We start from the raw sequence: 19745 nt of genomic DNA, 5'->3' as shown, positions 1-19745 counted from the left end.
GACAATTTGCCAGCAAATTGTAGAAGTGTCTAGCTCTTCTGTCCATTTTTCAATAAGATTTTTTATTGTTGAATTCTATGTATGCACATGTATATATACACATACATGATATTAATCCTTTGTGAGGTATTAGTTGTGCTAGTATCTTTTCCCTTTCAGTAGGAAATCTTTTCATTTGAATGCAGGTTTTTTTCCTGCATTAAAAAGTTTAGGAGCTTTTAAATTTAATGTAGTATAGTACTAGTCATTTGTTTTTTGTTTCCCTTCCACTGGAGTTGAGTGCCCAAATACAATCCCAAAGGATAATATCAATAATTACACATATGCTTTCTTCAATGTATTTTATGGTTTCATGTCTTACATCCTAGTCCTTAACCCATTTAGAATTAATTTTGGTGAATTGTGTTAGTGGTCTGGTTTCATTCCTTTGCATGTGACTGTTCAATTTTCTGAAAAGACTTTTGTTCCATTGTGTGTTTTTTACTCTTCTGCCGTAAGTGATAAATGTGTGGGTTTATTTCTGAGATCTCAATTCTGTTCCATTGTGTTTTGTGTCTGTATTATTCCAATACCATGCTGAATTTTTTTAATACATTTTCAAATGTATCATTGACTATAAAAGTTTGGATAGGCATTTATTTAAAAATTATGAAAATACTAATTACAAAAATTATGCGCACTTGGTTTAATGTAGCCCTACTTACTATAGTCATTTGGTTTTAAGTACCATTGCTTTGTTGTATAGTTTGAAGTCATGATCCTTATACCTACAATTTTGTTTATTTTCTTTAAAAATTTAAGTATTTTTGAGAGAGATACAGAGAGAGAAAGGCACAGGGAGGAACACCAAAGCACTGCTCAGCTCTGGCTTATGGTGGTGCAGGGGGCCGGGGGGGTGGGAGTGTTGAACATGGGACTTCGGAGCCTCAGGCATGAGAGTCTGTTTCCATAACTATTATGGTATCTTCCCTTGACCTTGTTCATTTTTTATTTTAAATGATTTTGATATTCATGGTCTTTTGTAGCTACAAATACATTTCATGATTTTTTTCTATTTGTGTAAAGATTATCATTGTGATTTTTGAGAAGGATTGCAATGAATGTTTATGTATATTGCAGTGATTCTGTTTATATATATTCATTTTAATGATGCTAAGCCTAATTATTTTTACATTTTTTGTGTCATTTATTTATTTTTAAAAAGTCTTACTGTTTTCAGAGTACAAGTATTTCTCTTCTTTAATTCTGTTTGAAGGTATCTAATTCTTATAGATGCAATTGCAAACAGTACTGTTTTCCTAATGTCTATTTTATATTTATTTATTTTACCAGAGCACTGCTCAGCTCTGGCTTATTGTGGTACAGAGGATTGAATCTGAGACCCTGGAACATCAGGCATGACAGTCTCTTTGTATAACCACTATATTATCTACCTCCCACCCCCACAACAGACTTTTAATATAAATTGTGTAGTCTGTGATTTTTACTGTATTTGTTTGTAATTTCTAAATAGTTTTTTAACAGTATCTTTGGGATTTTCTTTTTCTTTCTTTTTTTTTTTTACTAGAGCACTGCTCAACTCTGGTTTATGATAGTGTTGGGTATTAAACCTGGGACTTTAGAGCTTCAGGCATGAGAGTCTCTGCATATACATTATGCTATCTACCCTCCACCCTGTCTTTGGGATTTTCTATGCAAATTATCACATCATCTACAAATAGTAATAGTCTTAACCATTTTCTTTCTGTTTTGAATGCTTTTTTACCTCTTTTTCTTATCTAGTTTATTTTGTTAGGACTTCCATCAATATACTGAAAATAGTGATGAGTAACACATTCTGTGTTACTCTTTAAATGCTTTCTTAGGATGAAATGTTGATGTGCTAATAATTCTAGATTAAAAAAAGTATAAATTCTAGCTATATACTCACAGATGTGAAATATCTCTGTAGATAGTCCAGTGGTATTGAGTTAGGTTTTTAAATGTAAACTGTATAATAAAATGCACTTAGCCATTTTGATATTAAAAACTGCACCATTTCTTGGTAGTGTCCTGGCAGGGTACAATGGAACCATCTTTGCATATGGGCAAACAGGCAGCGGTAAGACATTCACCATCACAGGAGGGGCAGAACGCTATAGTGACAGAGGTATCATCCCAAGAACGCTCTCCTACATTTTTGAGCAACTACAAAAGGTATGAAACTTAAAGTTCATTTATATTATATAAATATAGCAGAAAAATATTTAGTGTGATATTTTACTTTATTGTATCCCAATGAAGACATTTTATTGTGTAATAGCATTTTCTTTACACTGAAGAAAAGTTTGGAGCTATGTTTAAGATCTTAATGCTTTTTAACCACCAAGCTGCAGTTGCTACCATCATGCCAACCTGACTTACCTAGGCATATGACCCCACCAGTATCTCCTGGAGCCCTGCCTCCCCTGAGCCCTACCCTACCAAGGAAAGACAGACACAGGCTGGGAGTATAGATTGACCTGCCAGTGCTTATGTCCAGCAGAGAAGCAATTACAGAAGCCAGACCTCCCACCTTTTGTACCCAATAATGATCCTAGGTCCTTACTTCCAGAAGGATAAAGAATAGGGACACTTCCAAAGGAGGGGATGGTATATGGAGTTCTGGTGGTGGGAATTGTGTGGAATTATACCCTCTCTTATGCTACGGTCTTGTTGATCATTATTATATCAGTAAAAAAAACAAAAATAAAAAAAACAGGTGGATATGGTGAGGGTGTTTCTGATTAAAAGATTGCTGTTTCAGCAGAGACTCAGTGGGAGTTTCATCTAACGCACCCATGGAGATTAAAAGAACAGATAACATACTTTACCAACTAACATATTTCTCATTAAGAAACTGTAGAATGCCCTTTTGCCAAGACACACCTTACTTTAGCTACTAAATCACTAACTAGGATACCATTAAGTGTTATCGCTTTGTGGTTTTGATAGAACACTGATGCATTATTCAGAATAAAAATTCAGTTGCAGTTAATAGTATTACAAAGGAGAGTTCCCTGCCTACATATTATGCATCATGTATTGGGTTAAATGTCATTGGGTTAAATGTCATTGGGTTCTGATGTTTTAAATAGTTGATCTGATGAGTAGATTCATCGTGTTTGTCCTGTACCAGACTGCTTTTAATCACTGTCTATACTGTTTCTGCATCTCAGACTGACTTAATTTTGTTTACTTTGTGAAAGTAGGACTGATTTACTCTAGAAGATCACTAGCAATTCCTTGGTTGTTCTATATAACAAATGTCCTTACTAGGTCAGTGGAACAGACATTCCAAAATTTAACTGTATTCTGTTGCATTTTGAGTTGCAAAGATGAGAAGAAATCGCTGAGATCTGCACAATTCTAATTTCTATCCATAAAGTAGCAATTACCCATTAGTTCAGCTCATCTCTCACTGCCTCAAACATGCCAAGTCTGCATGCCAGGAAATTTGCTAGAGTCAGATTGAGTATAATATGTTTGTTGGCTCCATATCCCTTCTTTTTATTTATTCATTTATTTCTGATACTTCTTATTTTGTTTATTTTTCAGCTCTTACAATCTGGGATATAATGTTTATTTTCTTGTTACTGCTTTGGCCTGATGTGAAAGCTTGTTGTCTTTAAAAATGTAGCTGGTACAAACTGGTTTGATTCTGAGAAAGTATTCTACTCACAGCATGAGCCTTGGTAGAAATTAATTACTTAATTTCTTTAAACTGTGCAGTTGTGAAGACTGAATATACTGTACTTAAATATGCTATCCCATGTCCAGATGGTGGTACACCCAATTGAGCCCATATATTAGCATATGCAAGGACCCAGGTTCAAGACCAGATTCCTTTTTTTAAAAAATTTATTTCTTTATTGGGGAATTAATGTTTTACATTCAACAGTAAATACAATAGTTTGTATATGCGTAACATTCCCCAGTTTCCCATTTAACAATACAACCCCCACTATGTCATTTATCATCCTTCCTGCCTGCAGAGGGAGTAAACTTAAGGAGTGGTGAAGCAGTGCTGCAGAGATCTCTCTTTCTTGATATCCTTTTCTCTTCTCAATTTCTTTCTGTTCTATTGAATAGAAGGGAAGAAAATAATAATAAATAAATAGTCTAGTTCCTGGCACATAGTTCAACACATGATAATATTTGCTACAACCATTAATACCTGCACCTATCTATTTATTTATCTATCTGGTATCATCTTCCCATCTATCTTCATATGCTGCCAAATCAACTTAGAAAATTGAGAACTCAGAACCAATGAAGTCCATTCTCCTCATTAATTGAGACAGAAGACTATCAAGGTTTTCCCTAAAATAAAATGTTTATTTCTCCCAAAATTTTAACAAAAGACAATTCTAAAAATTAAATGTCTCCCAAGTATATCCCACCTCTTAGGTTTCTTGCTTTATATCTGTTTGTCATAAATATTATTGTTAAGTCCCTTTTCATTCTGCATGTTCCCAAACAACTTGTTGCCTGGAAAGAATTTATTAGATCAATTTATAGCCAGGCAATGTGAAAGGGAAGATTTCTAAGATGGTTATAGCATATTCATTATAGAGTTGTGGTGGAACAAGTCAGAGGCACTAGGAAGTGTATCAGAAAGTTTTCCACATTGTGTAGCTGGAAAGTTCAGACAGGTACTAGATGCCCTAGGTCAATTGCTTTAGAGGGCAACATGGAGCTGCTAGAATTTTTAAATCCTTTACTTATGCAGAGAATTTATTTCAAGGTTAGACTAAAAGCTAATATGCCTCTGAGAGTGACAGGAGAACATTTTCAATATTTTTTAGATAAGGAAGACTGATTCAATTCAATTTAGTAATCACTGCTTATTACTTTTTAGAAATCAGACCCATTTGGAGCAAAAGAGAAGGCTGTCTTCAGAAAGCATGTGTGTTACGTTACAGTTTGTCAATCCTAAAAGTGAAAAAGAATAAAGAAAGGTAGCTTTCCATATAGCTCAGTGGATTTTAAGTGTGAATTCCAATGAAAAACACAGAAAATGCAGAAACTGCAGGAGCCAAAGGCATTAGACTTATCATCTCAGGGCAATGAACCTACCACTTGCCTCCCTCTTTATGCTTTCCTATAGTTGCTATAAAAGGATATTTACTCCACTACAGACAGAAATATAAATTGGCTACTATTTTTACCTTTCTTCTCTTTCCATTTATATTCACATACTGAAGTCTTCACTTGAGGGCTTTAAAAATAATAAAGAGAACAACTGTAGTATTATTAAAACAATAGTAGCAATCATTTCTTTTTCTAATTTTTATTATCTTTATTTATTTATTGGATAGAGACATTCAGAAATCATGAGGGAAATACAGAGGGTGAGAGACAGAGAGACACCTGCAGCATTGCTTCACCACTTGTGAAGCTTTCCCCCTGCAGGTGGGGACTGGGGGCTCAAACCCAGGTCCTTGCACATTGTAACATGTGCGCTCAACCAGGTGTGCCACCACTCAGCTCCACAATCATTTCTTAATATCTATATGAACCACTTTAAAAAATATATTTTAGATATATAACCCTAGTTTTCCCTTTACACCAGTTCTGCAAGCAACTAAAGATAAGAGTCTAGGATCACTGTTATAAATGGAAGATCTAGCATTTGAAATCACTTTTTTTGATAAGATGAGCCAAGAACTGTCTGCTAAAATTTCAACAGGTCAGGTGTTTTCAGCTGTTTGAGAAATATGCTGGTTTAAACAGGATCACATATGCTGCTGAATCCTCTCCCTATTGTCATCAAACTACTCAGAATCTAACAGAGGGGAGCAGTAGAGATGTTAACCATTACACACTTTTTTTTTCCCCCAGGAGCATTTCATAGAATGTTCTAAGAAACACTGGACTAGACTAAATGCTACACAGTTTGTTCAGTACATACAGTCCCTGATATCTATACTCAGGAAGAAAAACCTCAAAGAATTTTATGAAAATAACACCTTTACTAAATAAACTAGGATTCTAATATAACTAATGGAGCATTTGATGAGTAGCCAGAGTCACCCATATCAGTAGGAAGTCCAATATTTGTTGTGAGTAATTTCCTTAGTAGAGATTAAACCTAAGCTGTCACCATCACAGCACAGCTGAACTTAGAATTTTAGCTGTAGCTTGAATGACAATTCTCATCTTCTGGCTGGAAGTTTCTTTAGTTTTCTTTTACTATTTCTATTTTTATGAAATTATAGAATCTCTGTGGTCCGGGAGGTGGTGCAGTGGATAAAGCATCGGACTCTCAAGCATGAGGTCCTGAGTTCAATCCCCAGGAGCACATGTACTAGAGTGATGTCTGGTTCTTTCTCTCTCCTCCTATCTTTCTCAATAATAAATAAGTAAAATAAAATAAAAGAAATTGTAGAATCTCTATTTGAATCGTTCAACCACTTATATAATATAATGTGTGATAATAAAATAATAAAATCATGATAATTTTGATCTGATTGATGCACAGGTCTTTATTATCCAACTTCTTCAATTTAATGGGTGTGGAAACTCAGACCCTCTTGATAGGAGCTCATAGCTAATAGAATTGGGATTCCAGTTTAGATTTTCACGCAACTGTTCCCTCCCTCATCAGTACGACTTGGTCCTTTCCCATTCCCCTGTTAAAAGAACTGGCTTGGATGTGGATGAGATTGAATCAGAAAGTCATCCTAAGCAAATTCTCTTAGTATCTAGCCTGACAACCTGCTGAACATGACTAAATCACAGATATTTTCTCCTTTTATAAGAAATACTTACTCTTTGAAGAAATAAAAACATTTGTATTTGAGAATGAAAAAGAAGGTGTCATAATGTGATATTTTTGTGTTATAAATTGAACTCAGGATATACTTGAGAGGTAGAAAATTTTCCCCTGTAGTCTAACCTAAAGGGAATTGGTCAAATTTGTTTGTGACATTGAGATTATGGTCAATCATCATGACGTTTATTCTATTTATGTTGATGTTTATATCATTGTATTTCACAGAAAAAAGCTACATATCCTTGACTTTTTTAAAAAAACATTTTTTTCCACTTAGGCCAGGCAAGTTAATCCAATGGGTAAGATATAGTCAGTGAACCATTAATGTCCACTCTTAACTGTTATATGATTGGTTTTAACTATATCTCTCTTCTGTAATTCACTTATCACAATCTATTAATGTCATCGGACTCTGAATATTAGACAAGATAAAGGTAGGATTATAGCTACAAATTATGTTGCTACATATATTTTAAAGCCATAATAAGAATGTTGTTATTTGTATTGTTTTTAATATATATCTAAAAATATTTTATTTTATTTTATTTTATCTTAAATATAAAGAGAGATACAAAGCTAAAAATACAGAGAGAGACCAGAGCACTGCTCAGCCCTGGCTTATGGTGGTGCTGGGGATTGAACCTGACGCCTTGAAACCTGTCTTTATGCATAACTATTAGGTTGTCTCTCCAGCCCTGTTTTTTAAAAATATTTTTTCCTTACTTATTGGATAGGGACAGACATAGATAAATCAATAAGGGAGGAAGGATAGAGAGGGAGACAGACACTGAAACACTGTTTCACTACTCATGAAGCCTCTCCCTTGCAGGTGGGGATGGGGGTTTGAACCCATTTCCTTGCACATGGTAACGCTTTTGTATTCTTTATGAATAATTTTATTCACAGAATGTAGGTTTATTTCTCCTTAGTTACTATTTGGTGGGAGGAGTCTGGAAAGTATAAAATGGTGTATTGTTTAGTTCTACAGTCAAATCGGCTCATTTCCAGTGTATATTGACTTTTATGTCTAACCTGAAACCAATAAAAAGTAACAGACTCAAGTTATTTGTAATCATGGGTGTTGGCCATTAAAAAAAAAAAAACAATGCATATGGTAACTGGCAACTTGAAAGTGTCACGAACTGACAGTGTAAACCATACAAAATAAGAAAGAGAAAAGAAAATTTGTAGCAAACTAGTCATAAATGTGTTCATCTTCCTCTAAGCTGAAGTTTTGTTCATTGCTCATTAAATAATTTTTTTCCCTTTTCAAATCAGGATAGCAGCAAAATCTATACAACTCATATTTCCTATTTGGAAATCTACAATGAATGTGGTTATGATCTCTTGGATCCAAGACATGAAGCCTCCGGTTTGGAAGACTTGCCGTGAGTAGCTGAACAACAAAGAGTGGGAGGAAATTACTTTCAGATGTTTCTTTCCAATTGTTTTCTTTGAAACTCTGTATGTGTCTGGTCTCAATCGTAATTAACAAATACTGTATAACAGAATCTTTTTGTAATATAATAAATTTTTGTTCATTTGTGGTATATAGACAGTAGTGATGAGAAGTGAAATTACTTCAGATTCACTTCTTGGAAAAGAATCTCTTTTGGAGTTGCTACGAGAATGTAGTTAATGATCTCAGAGAATGGCTATAGAAAGATTTGATGGCTTATGACAGCACTGTTTTACAATTACTACATGAAACTCCTTTTTCTCAGAAGAAATCACTCAAATTAAGGTTCAAGCAGCAGAAAGAAACTCTGAAAGAGAGAAAATAAATTAGGTTTTCCCCAAATACTTCTCTACTATTAATAAGAATAACATAAACAACCACTTGCTCAGATTGGCACTGATTGTCTCATGACTCAAATGTAAAGTATTCACAGATTATCAATAATGGAATAAGTTATCCTGCCAGTATTTGTATAAATTTACTCATTGCTTAAAGATTTACCTAAATTGGACATGTATTGTTTTTTTCCTAGACATCGTCATACATCTTAAGTTCCTGAAGCCAAGAGAGCTTTTTAATATACTTATCAAAATACTCTAAAACAATAAAAAAACACATGTTGATTGTCTACCAAAAGGTACAAACATCCAGTTGTTCATTTTAACTTACAAAGAAAATAATAAAGATAATACGTTACACTTTTTTTTCTTTTTGGCCATCAGAATTATTATTGGGGCTCAGTTCCTATACAACTACTCCATCCATAGCTCCCAAAGGCCTTTTTTCCCTTCCTTCCTTCCTTCCTTTCTTTCTTCCTTCCTTCCTTCCTTCCTTCCTTCCTTCCTTCCTTCCTTCCTTCCTCTCTTTCTTTCTTTCTTTCTTTCTTTCTTTCTTTCTTTCATTCTCCTTCTTATTTTTTATAGAGACATATAGACTTATAGTATCAGAAAAGGGGAGAGAGAGAGAGACCTACAGCACTGTTCCACAGCCCATGAAGCTTTACCCCTATAAGAGGAGACCAGGGGCTTGAACCCAAGTCTCAGTGTATCCCCCTGTATACTGTCTATGACAGTATGCCACCATAGATGTATACTTGTCTGCACCACTTTTTATTCTTTCATTAATTGTGACTGGATATTTTTGCATATAATCTTTTATGCTTAAGTTATTCATTGGAAGAATTTATAAAGAGGAGACTATTCCTGTTCTATGACTATTTGCATAAGAATTAATAGAAACAAAACCCCACTGAGTCCATGGAATATTCTGCCCTTAAAGAAATTATTGGAATGGGGCTGGATGGTGGCGCAGAGATTTTAGTGCATATAGTATGAAATGTAAGAACCAGGTGCAAGGATCCTGGCTGGGACCTCGGCTCCCTACCTGCAGGGGGGTTGCTTCACAAGTGGTGAAGCAAATCTGCGTGTGTCTCTCTGTCTCTTTCCCTCTCTATCTTCCCCTTCCCTCTCAATTTCTCTTTGTCCTACTCAATAAAAATGAAAAAAAAAAAAAGGATTCATAAGTGCAGGCACTGAGCCCTAGAGATAACCCTGGAGGCAAAAAGGAAAGGAAAAGAAAGGAATGGATAGGAGAGGAGAGGAGAGGAGAAGAGAGGAGAGGAGAGGAGAGGAGAGGAGAGGAGAGGAGAGGAGAGGAGAGGAGAGGAGAGGAGAGGAGAGGAGAGGGGAGGGGAGGGGAGGGGAGGGGAGGGGAGGGGAGGGGAGGGATGGGGAAGGGAAGGGAGGGGAGGGGAGAAAAGAAAAGAAAAGAAAAGAAAAGAAAAGAAAAGAAAAGAAAAGAAAAGAAAAGAAAAGAAAAGAAAAGAAACTACTGGAATCAAGCTGTGAGCTTGGGAAGATAATGGTTATGCAAAAAGAATTTCTTGCCTGAGGCACCAAAGGTCCCAGGTTCAGTCTTCAACACTATCATAAACCAGAACTGATCGCTGCTCTGGTAAAATAAATAAACCAATAAATAAAATTTTAAAATAGTGTCAACTCAGTAAATCGCTTGGACAGTTCACTGCTTTGCCATGTGAGCTACCTAGGTTCAAGTCCACTCCCCATTGCATTCAAAAAAGGTTCAGTGCTGTAGTCTCTTTCTGCCTGACACTTAAAACAATAAAATGAAATAAAATAAAATTTAAAAAAAATTAAAAATAGAAGTTGTAAAAGTAAAAATTTCATTATAGGGAGGCTAAAGTATGGTCTAAAGAGCTAAATTCTGAGGAATTCTGTGTCTTTAAAACAAAAATGCCAACTGATACCAGCTTATGGAGTACTTGAGTGACAAACTGTTGGTCTGATGTTGATCTTTACTCTAATAAACTTATTTATCATTTTATTGGGGGCTTAATGGCTTACAGTGCAGGTGTTGACACATGGATAAAACTTCACATCTCACCATAGTAGGTGTCTTCAAAACACTCTCACCACCAATTTAGATCCTTCACCATCATGCACCAGGACCTCAAAGCCCCCTCTCCTACCATCCCATTTCCCTTCCTTCTTCCCCCAGAGTCCCTTGCTTTGGTGCAATACAACAAAGCAGTTCAAATTTTACTTTGTGTGTTTCCTTTTTTTTTTTCTTGTACCTTAATTTCTGCCTACAAGTGAGATCATCCCATATTTATCCTCCTCCTCCTCCTCCTTCTGTCCTTCCTCCTTGTCCTCCTCCCTCTTTTTCCTTTTCATTCTCTCTCTCTCTCTCTCTCTCTCTCTCTTTGCCTCCAGGGTTATCACTGGGGCTTGGTGCCTGCACTATAAATCCACTGCTGCTGGAGACTTATTTTTCCAATTTTGTATTGGATAGGACAGAAAGAAATTGAGAGAGGAGGGGAAGATAGAGAGGGAGAGAGAAAGGTAGATACTTGCAAACTTGCTTCACTGCTTGCAAAGCAAGCCCTCTGCAGGTAGGGAGTGGGGGCTCAAACTGGGATCCTCGAGCGGGTCCTTGTGCTTCGTACTATATATGCTTAACCTGCTGCACCACTACCCAGCCCCTTCCTTCTTCTTTTTCTTATTTCACATAACATGATTCCTTCAGGCTTCATCCAACGTTAAGAAGTGACTTCATCATTCTTAACAGCAGAGTAGTATTCCATTGTGTGTGTATATATATATATATCTCACAACTTTCTTAGCCACTCATCTGTTGTTAGATACTAGGTGTCTTCTAAGTGTGGGCAACTAGTTTTCTAGCCCCCAGTCTGTTCTATTTACCTCTAGGTTAAATTTTACTTTTTTTTTTTCAAAAGTTTGGAGCTTGCTTATCAATAAACTGTAAATTCAGCATTTGGTTATGATGAATATGGAAGAAGAAAGATAAATACGTAAGATTTGAATTTTAAAAAGAAGAAGGAAATAAAATTGATTCTGTCCAGAACCTAAGATTTGATTGAATTTAAAAAGTTGGATCACAGATGGTTGGTGCTCTCCTCATTTTGTTGATTTGAGGGTATGACTTCCCAAACATAATTGTGTGGTTGTGTACTTTAATGTATAACTTTGGTGTTTGAACATAGTCTACTAGATTTTAATTATTTACAACAAATTCCTCAGTTGATAGTCTGTCTTCTAGACTAAATCAAGCCCTTAGTAACTAGAAAATTTTCTGTTAAATTAAATATATAAGGTAGGCCTTTTAAAGATGAGATTGTAAGGTGAAATCAGCATAAGCTCTATGACTCTGAGTCTAATCAGCATGATTAGATAGTCTGACTATGTGAAGAGCCAGAAATGAAAACAGTTCATTGAAATATAAGGAGCTAGTGTAACAAGAACACTTTCTGTGAAGTCAGGAGATTTGCTCTGGTTTCAACCCTGCAGTACTCTAGACATATTCTCTTACTAATTTGATTGTGTCTTTGTAAAATGTGGGCATTGGATTTATAATATTCAACAAGCTTTTGTTGCAAAAGGCAACTTTCACAAATTTGCAGATACCATCATCTTTATTAAATAACTCATGAATCAAGCAGCAACCCTTCTAGCAAGAAGAAAGGTACAATAAGGAATAACACAAAAGTGGAAGGCTTACACAGGCAGAAAGAGGTTGAGACATGTAGTTATCAGAAGGAAAGACTGTATCTGGGAAAACCATCTTTTTTCAGGGTAAGAAAGCAAATTCTTATGCACATTACCTCACTCTGCTGCTCATCTGGAAACTCCAAATTGATTATTTTAATATTACTCTTTTTAGTTTGAAATTATGTAATTTAGAGTAGCTTTTAAGTCTAGGTGCCACCCCCCTCCATTTTGGGTCTATTATTTTCTTCTTCTGTTTTTCTTTTTTACCTGTTCTCTATTTTTTAATCATTTTATTGGGGGCTGATGGTTTATAGTATGATTGTTGACACATGGGTACAGTTTCTCATCTGCCAATGACAGGTGTATACAAAATATTCTCACTCTTAACTTAGGTACCCCTCCACAATCATGCACCAGGACCCCAAAGCCCCCTTCCCATCACTCCTCCCTGCCTTTCCTCCCCAAAGTCCATTTCTTTGGTGCAGTACACCAAACCCAGTCCATGTTTTACTTTGTAGTTTCCCTTTCTGTCCTTTCTTAAATTCTGCCTCTGAGGCACTTTCTTATCTTCCTAGAAAAGAACTTTCAGCCCCTTCAGAGTAAGGACTATGTCACAACTCAATCTGTGTCTCTGTTCTTCCCTGCATGCCTAACATTTAGTAATAGTTCTCATTGTTTGTCAGATAGCCTCTATAGTTCTTTCTAGTTTTTGCTCTCTCTTTAGTTGCTGTGTTCTTGTTCTAGAATAACTTCACTGACTCAAATTAGAAGTGACCTCAGTCACAAAGTAGATGTTTTAAAGCAGTGATCCCACCATCATATATGCAGATAGACACAATTTGAAGGAGGTCTTTATTCTTTTTTTTTAATCTTTTTTTATAAATTATATTTATTTATTTATTGGATAGAGACAGGCAGAAATTGAGAGGGAAGGGAGGAGATCAAGAGGGAGAGAGACAGAGAGACACCTGCAGTCCTGCTTCACAACTTTTGAAGCTTTCCCCCTGCAGGTGGGGACCAGGAGCTTGAATCTGGGTCCTTGTGCACTGTAATGTGTGCACTTACCCAGGTGCGCCACTGCCTGGCCCCCAGGAGGTCTTTATTCTTACATTTTGCACTATAGTCACATGATAAAAAATTTAATTAAAATAAGAAGGTCCTAGAAAAGGAAGAGTCTCATATCATAGGGTTGTAGTCTGTTTACTTCAGATGAGATTGTATGTCTTCAGGGTGGTATGGCTGTAGATAGTCTGTTTACTTCAAATGTATCTAATATTACAAAATGCCAAAAACAGTTCAAGAATTGCATTGTCTTTTGGTGGGGATACAAGGATTTGATTGATATCAGGTTTGTTAAGTTATTTGAGAGTTTGAAAGAAGTTGTCCTTTACAGAGATTAAAAGCAATTATTTATTATGGAATGTGGCTTTTCCTGTACCTCCATTGGATTAAAAGTGTATATTGTTAATCTGCTTTCACATGCTTAAAATGGGACAAACTCTAGCTCAGGAATCCTATCAGTCTAGTCGATTAGTTTCATTGTTGAAATCTGGAATGTCCCGAACACTCTGAATACCATTTAAAAATAATGGGCAAAATGTCTGTTGATCTGAGCTCCCTTTTATATTCATCCATTTGAGGAACAATAGCAATAAAAATATTTGATCCCTTCCACATTCTTTTATCAGATTTAACTCCACAATTAAATCCAAAATTCTCCTGATGTTGTGTAGTAGTATCCATCATTAAGTTTCCTCAGTACTAAGTGACAAGCTCCCACAGAATCACTTGCTGGATGCTTTACCCACTTATAGTTTCCCTTTAACTTGCCAGTGAGTTCCATCCCTCTACTATTATAGTGGCAGATATTTGCCTATATATTTGTCTCTGGAAATTATTTATAATTATTTATAATATCAGCACATCTAACTAAAGTCATTTTTTTGCAAATATTGTGATAATCTTTGACAAAAACTGAAAGTGTGATTCATGAGAGGGAAAAAAAATGACTTTAATTAAATGTAAAACATCTGATTTCTAGGAGATGCTGTTAAGCGAATAAAAAAGCAAGACAGAAACAGAAAAAGAAATACTTACCAAATGCATCTTTGATAAAGGATTTGTACCCCAAATATACAAGGAACTCTTAAAAATCAACAATAAAACAAATGCTCCAATTAAGAAATGAGCCCAGCAATTCCTCTTCTGGTGATATATCCAAAGGATACAAGCCACCTATCCAAGGACATCTACGGACACCTATGTTCAAAGCAGTACAATTTGTAATAGCCTAAATTTACAAATGATCCAAATTCCTAACAAAGATGAGTGATTTATAAAGTAGTATGTATACACAGTGGAGTATTATGCAGTTTAAAATGATGAAATCATCTCCTTTGCTTCATCTTGAATGGAACTTGAATGAAGCATGTTTAGTGAGATAAGCCATAAAGAGGATGGATACCAGATGATCTCGCTTATAGGTGAAACTTAAGGAAAAAAAGGACAGAAATGGAAAACACAAAGTAAAATATAGACTGGTTGTGATGTATTGTACCTAAGCAAAGAACTCTGGTGGGGAGGGGAGATAGAAGATGGAGGGGATTTTGGAGTCCTGGTGCATGATAGTTGAAAAGGATTTAAGTTGGTTGTGAGAATGGTTTGTAGACACCTATCACAGGAAGATGATAAATTGTACCCATGTATCAACAACTGTACTGTAAACCATTAATCCCCCAACAAAATGATTTGATGAAAAAATAGCAGTAACTAACACTTTACATTTTAGTATACTAAAAAAGTAAAGAAATAAATAAGAAAAAACATGAACTAGCAAAATAGTTCACTTGAATAGTGTGTCGTTTTGTTATGCATAAAACCCAGATTACAGCTTTACCCCATCACATTGAAGGAAGTTCTGTGATATCTGTCTATCTATCTATCTATCTATCTATCTATCTATCTATCTATCTATCATCTTCCATCTATTTAAAAAGGTAAGTCATAAGTGAGGAAGCCCCAGTGATGACAAAAGAAAAAAATTAACAGAAGACCTGAATAGATCACTTAGGATAATGTACAGATGACTAATAAACATGAAAAAAAATGGAGGGGCTGGATAGTAGTGCACATATTAAAGCATACATGCTACTATACATCAAGACCTGGGTTTAAGACCTTTGTTCCCACCTGCAAGAGGGAAGCTTTAGGACTAGTAGAATAGTGTTACTGGGATCTATCCACCACCTCCCCCGCTCTGTTTCTGTCTATTTCTCCTACTACATAATAAAGACCTCTAGGAATGGTGAAGTTGTGCAGCCACCAAGACCCAGTGATAACCGTGGTGGAAAAAAAAAGAAAGAAAGAAATTCTATGTTAGAGAAATGCAGATAAGGTCTACAAGATACAACAGCACTCCTATTACAGCAGCTAAGTCAAAACATTGACAATATCAAAGACGTAAACAAGGAACTGATACATTGAGCTGGGGATACAGAATCATACAGCATGTATTAAAGACAATAACTGATTATTTAAAAAGTAAACTGAGGCTTGTCTTCTGTTTAAGCATTCATACTTCCTATGAGATATGTGAATTGTCAAAGAAATAAGCTTGCAATTAGCGTATTTTCAAACATTAGTGTGAGTCAAAAGTCAGAACACATCTAGTGTGATCCCGTGATCAGCCTAAAGATCCCACACTCCCTGAAAAGAGATGTGTCTGAAAAATACATACACTCATGTTGAGCATTAGCTACCAAGGAAGTATGAGAAATATATAATATCCACAGTGCCTGATTCCCCCCAAAATAGTTTGACATGGTAGGTTAAAAAAGTTTCACAAATTTGTTTTGCTCCATCAGAGTATATATATATATATAATACTAGGATATAAGAAAAGTTGTCTAACTGAATGTACTTTATAGAATTCCTAAATATATTATTTGTGACCTCACCTTTATATATACATAGTATATAAAATCTCTATATTAGGATCCAGACCTTGGACTACTCTCAGGATAATCTGGGGCCTGTTCTTGAGTCCAAGTCCCTCCTGTGATTAAGTACTCAGGTTAATTCTGTATGGCACTCACCTGAAACCTATGCTTTTCTGCTTTTCAGTTAATATAGGCACTTATCAGGAGTCGGGCGGCAGCGCAGCGGGTTAAATGCACGTGGCATAAAGCTCAAGGATCGGTGTAATGATCCCTGTTTGAGCCCCTGCTCCCCGCCTGCAGGGGAGTTACTTCACAGGCGGTGAAGCAGGTCTGCAGGTGTCTATCTTTCTCTCCCCCTCTCTGTCTTCTCCTCTTCTCTCTATTTCTCGCTGTCCTATCCAACAACAACAATATCAATAACAATAATAATAACTACAAAAATAACACAACAAGGGCAACAAAAATGGAATAAATAAATATAAAATATATATATAGGCATTTACCCAAATGAGTTGAATATGTATATCCACACAACAACAACCAGACCATGAATGGATATAACAGCTTAATCCATAGTTACCAAAAACTGAATACTATCAAGATATACCTCAACATTTTCCAGGACTTAAACCTTCCCCCTACCCCACCCCAGAGTCTTTTAATTTGGTGCAACACACCAACTACAGTCCAAGTTCTGCTTAGTGTTTTCCCTTCTGATCTTGTTTTTCAACTTCTGTCTATGAGTGAGATCATCCCCTATTCATCCTTCACTTTCTGTTGTTCTCACTTAACATGATTCCTTCAAGCTGCATCCAAGATGGGGTAAAGAAGGTGAATTCACCATTTTTAGTAGCTAAGTAGTATTCCATTGTGTATATGTACCACAACTTACTCAGCTACTCATCTGTTGTTGAACCCCTGGGTTGCTTCCAGATTTTGGCTATTACAAATTGTGCTTCTATGAACATAGGTATACACAAATCTTTTTGGATAGGTATTATTTGGTTCTTTAGGATATATCCTCAGTATAGGAATTGCAGGGTCATAGAAGGTATGATCATTTCTAGCCTTCTGAGAGTTCTTCAGACTTCTCTCCACAGGGGTTAGACCATTGGACGAATTTACATTCCTACCAGCAGTGCAGGAGAGTTCCTTTGTCCCCACAACCTCTCCAGCATTTGTTGCTTTTACCTTTTTTGATGTATGATATTCTCACAGGAGTGAAGTGATATCTCATTGTTGTCTTTATTTGCATTTCTCTGACCATCAATGACTTGGAGCATCAATGACTTGGAGCATTTGGCCTTTTTGATCTCTTCTGTGGTGAATATTCTGTTTATATCATCTCCCCATTTTTGGATGGTATCATTTGTTTTCTTTTTGACCCCATATTTGGATGGGGTCATTTGTTTTCTTGGTGTGCTCTTTATATATTTTGGTTATTAGTCATGTATCATTACATGTATGGCATATAATGATCTTCACCCATTCTGTGGGAGATCTCTGAATTTGTCCTGGATATTGTGATCCAAGGCAATTGTATGATTAGGACTACTTTTAGGAAGAAAGTCAGAGTTGTATGTAGGACTAAGATGAAGTCAAAATGAGGAGTCAGAGAAACCCCAGGGCACTGTAGAAAGTTGCTAGACCACTTAGTGGGAGTGAAAAAGAAGGGGAAAAGTTAAGAGCTATCATAAACTATCAGTTTGAAATTTATATGTAAGAATCACCAGGAAGGTCAAGGTGATAGTTCAGTCTATTAAAATTTCAACTTGCATACCTAAGGTCTTAGAGGTGGCAGGTTCAGTCTCCAGCACCACTTTATCCTAGAATTGAGCAGTGCCCTGATGCTTTCTCTATTTCATCTTCATTCAGAATAAGTAAATAGAACTTTACAATAAAAAAGCACTTTAAATAAGTAATTTTTCAATTACCTAGAATGATTGTTTGAACGATGTAGATTCCTAGTCTCTACCTCTAGAAAATTTGTGTGTGTTTAGATAAGTATCCAGAGTGATTATAATGCTGGTAGTCTACCTTAATTCCTTCTTTGATCCATATAATGAAAGTTAATTTTTAGAGATAAAAGAAAAATCTCTTTAAAGACAAAGATGGGTACCCATTTTGAGACAGTCCTTATGTTATAGACTTATACTAGCTATCTTAAGGAAGTAGGCATTATAATCTATCTTTTATCATACTTAAGTCACAATTTAATTCTACTGTATCAATCATACTTTGTTTCCAAATGTTGGATAGCAAGCAATTCTTCTGTGCTTACTGGCTAGCTAGGATGCCTTTTCTTCATGCTTTGATTGGCTGAACCTAGGTTCAAATTTTGGATAGGTTTTAGATCTTATTGAAATGCCTTCATATTTTTCATAAATCATGTTTTCTTTATTTAAAAAAAATATTTGTTGTATTTTAATGAGAGAGAATAGAGCACTGCTCAGCTCTGGTTTATGGTGGTGCTGGGGATTAAACCTTTCACCTCAGAGCTAGGCATGAAAGTCTTTTGCATAACCATTATGCTATCTCCCTAGCCCCTTGGGTCATGTTTTCCACACAGTGGTTAATAGGATTAATGCTCATTTAAAATGAGGACATTGTCACTTCTATCCACATTTTTTCCTTTTTTTATTGTTATAATTATTGTTTTTTATTGATGTTGTCATTGTTGGATAGGACAGAGAGAAATGAAGAGAAGAGGGGAAGACAGAGAGGGGGAGAGAAAGAAAGATAGACACCTGCAGACCTGCTTCACCGCCTGTGAAGAGACTCCCCTGCAGGTGGGGAGCTGGGGGCTCAAACTGGGATTGTTATGTCAGTCCTTTTGCTTTGCGCCACCTGTGCTTAACCTGCTGCGCTATCGCTTGACTCCCTCTATCCATATTTTATTGGCCAAAAACACCATATGCCCAGGTCTACTCTCATTGGGATGTAGGAAATATATTCTGCCCAATCCTGTGTTCTTCTTCTAGCGTTTGCCCTTCTTCTGTAGCCAGTCAACAGCGTCAGGTTGAGCCTGATGTAAAGTTTCGAGACCTCCTTTGAATCTGGAGAGGTGGCAGTCGTTGACTATGTGGGTTATAGTCTGTCTGTAGCCGCAGGGGCAATCCTGTGTTTGTAGGTCATATTACAAGAGATAGTGATAGAAATAAATGAAATAATCAAACTACCTTTACTTATTATAATATAAATAGTATCACACTAGTCTTTATAGTAATCATGCATATGTAGTCTATATAGCCCATTTTATATAGGCAACTAAAATGACATTTATAGAGATTGTATGATACTTCCCCAAGATTCTAAGTTTACAGGTGATAGACCCCAATAACAACCACAGTCTATGAGACTTTCAAGCTGGGTGTTCTGGTGGTCTTGCCTCAGAGGTTTGGTATTCCATATGAGCATTGAGCAGACTATGGCTTCTGGAATTGTTCTGGCCTATGGAGTATCATGTGTGGTCCAAAGCTTGAAGTCCATTTCAACTCTCTGTTGTGTATCAGATATCCTGAAAG

At 36.0% G+C, this 19745-nt stretch overlaps 1 protein-coding gene across 1 annotated transcript in view; it reads left to right on the top strand.

Moving 5' to 3' along the window:
- KIF6 (kinesin family member 6) overlaps positions 1-19745 on the top strand; it is a 538059-nt gene that overhangs the window by 140615 nt on the left and 377699 nt on the right. The window contains exons 4-5 of the mRNA XM_060189745.1: positions 2049-2196; positions 8075-8184. Of these exons, the coding sequence (XP_060045728.1) occupies positions 2049-2196; positions 8075-8184 (258 nt within the window). The remainder of the gene's footprint in view (positions 1-2048; positions 2197-8074; positions 8185-19745) is intronic.

This window comes from Erinaceus europaeus, chromosome 4, assembly GCF_950295315.1.
Source record: "Erinaceus europaeus chromosome 4, mEriEur2.1, whole genome shotgun sequence".
NCBI lineage: Eukaryota > Metazoa > Chordata > Mammalia > Eulipotyphla > Erinaceidae > Erinaceus > Erinaceus europaeus.
Note: the sequence above shows the minus strand (reverse complement) of the source record. Positions and strands in the feature narration are given on the sequence as shown.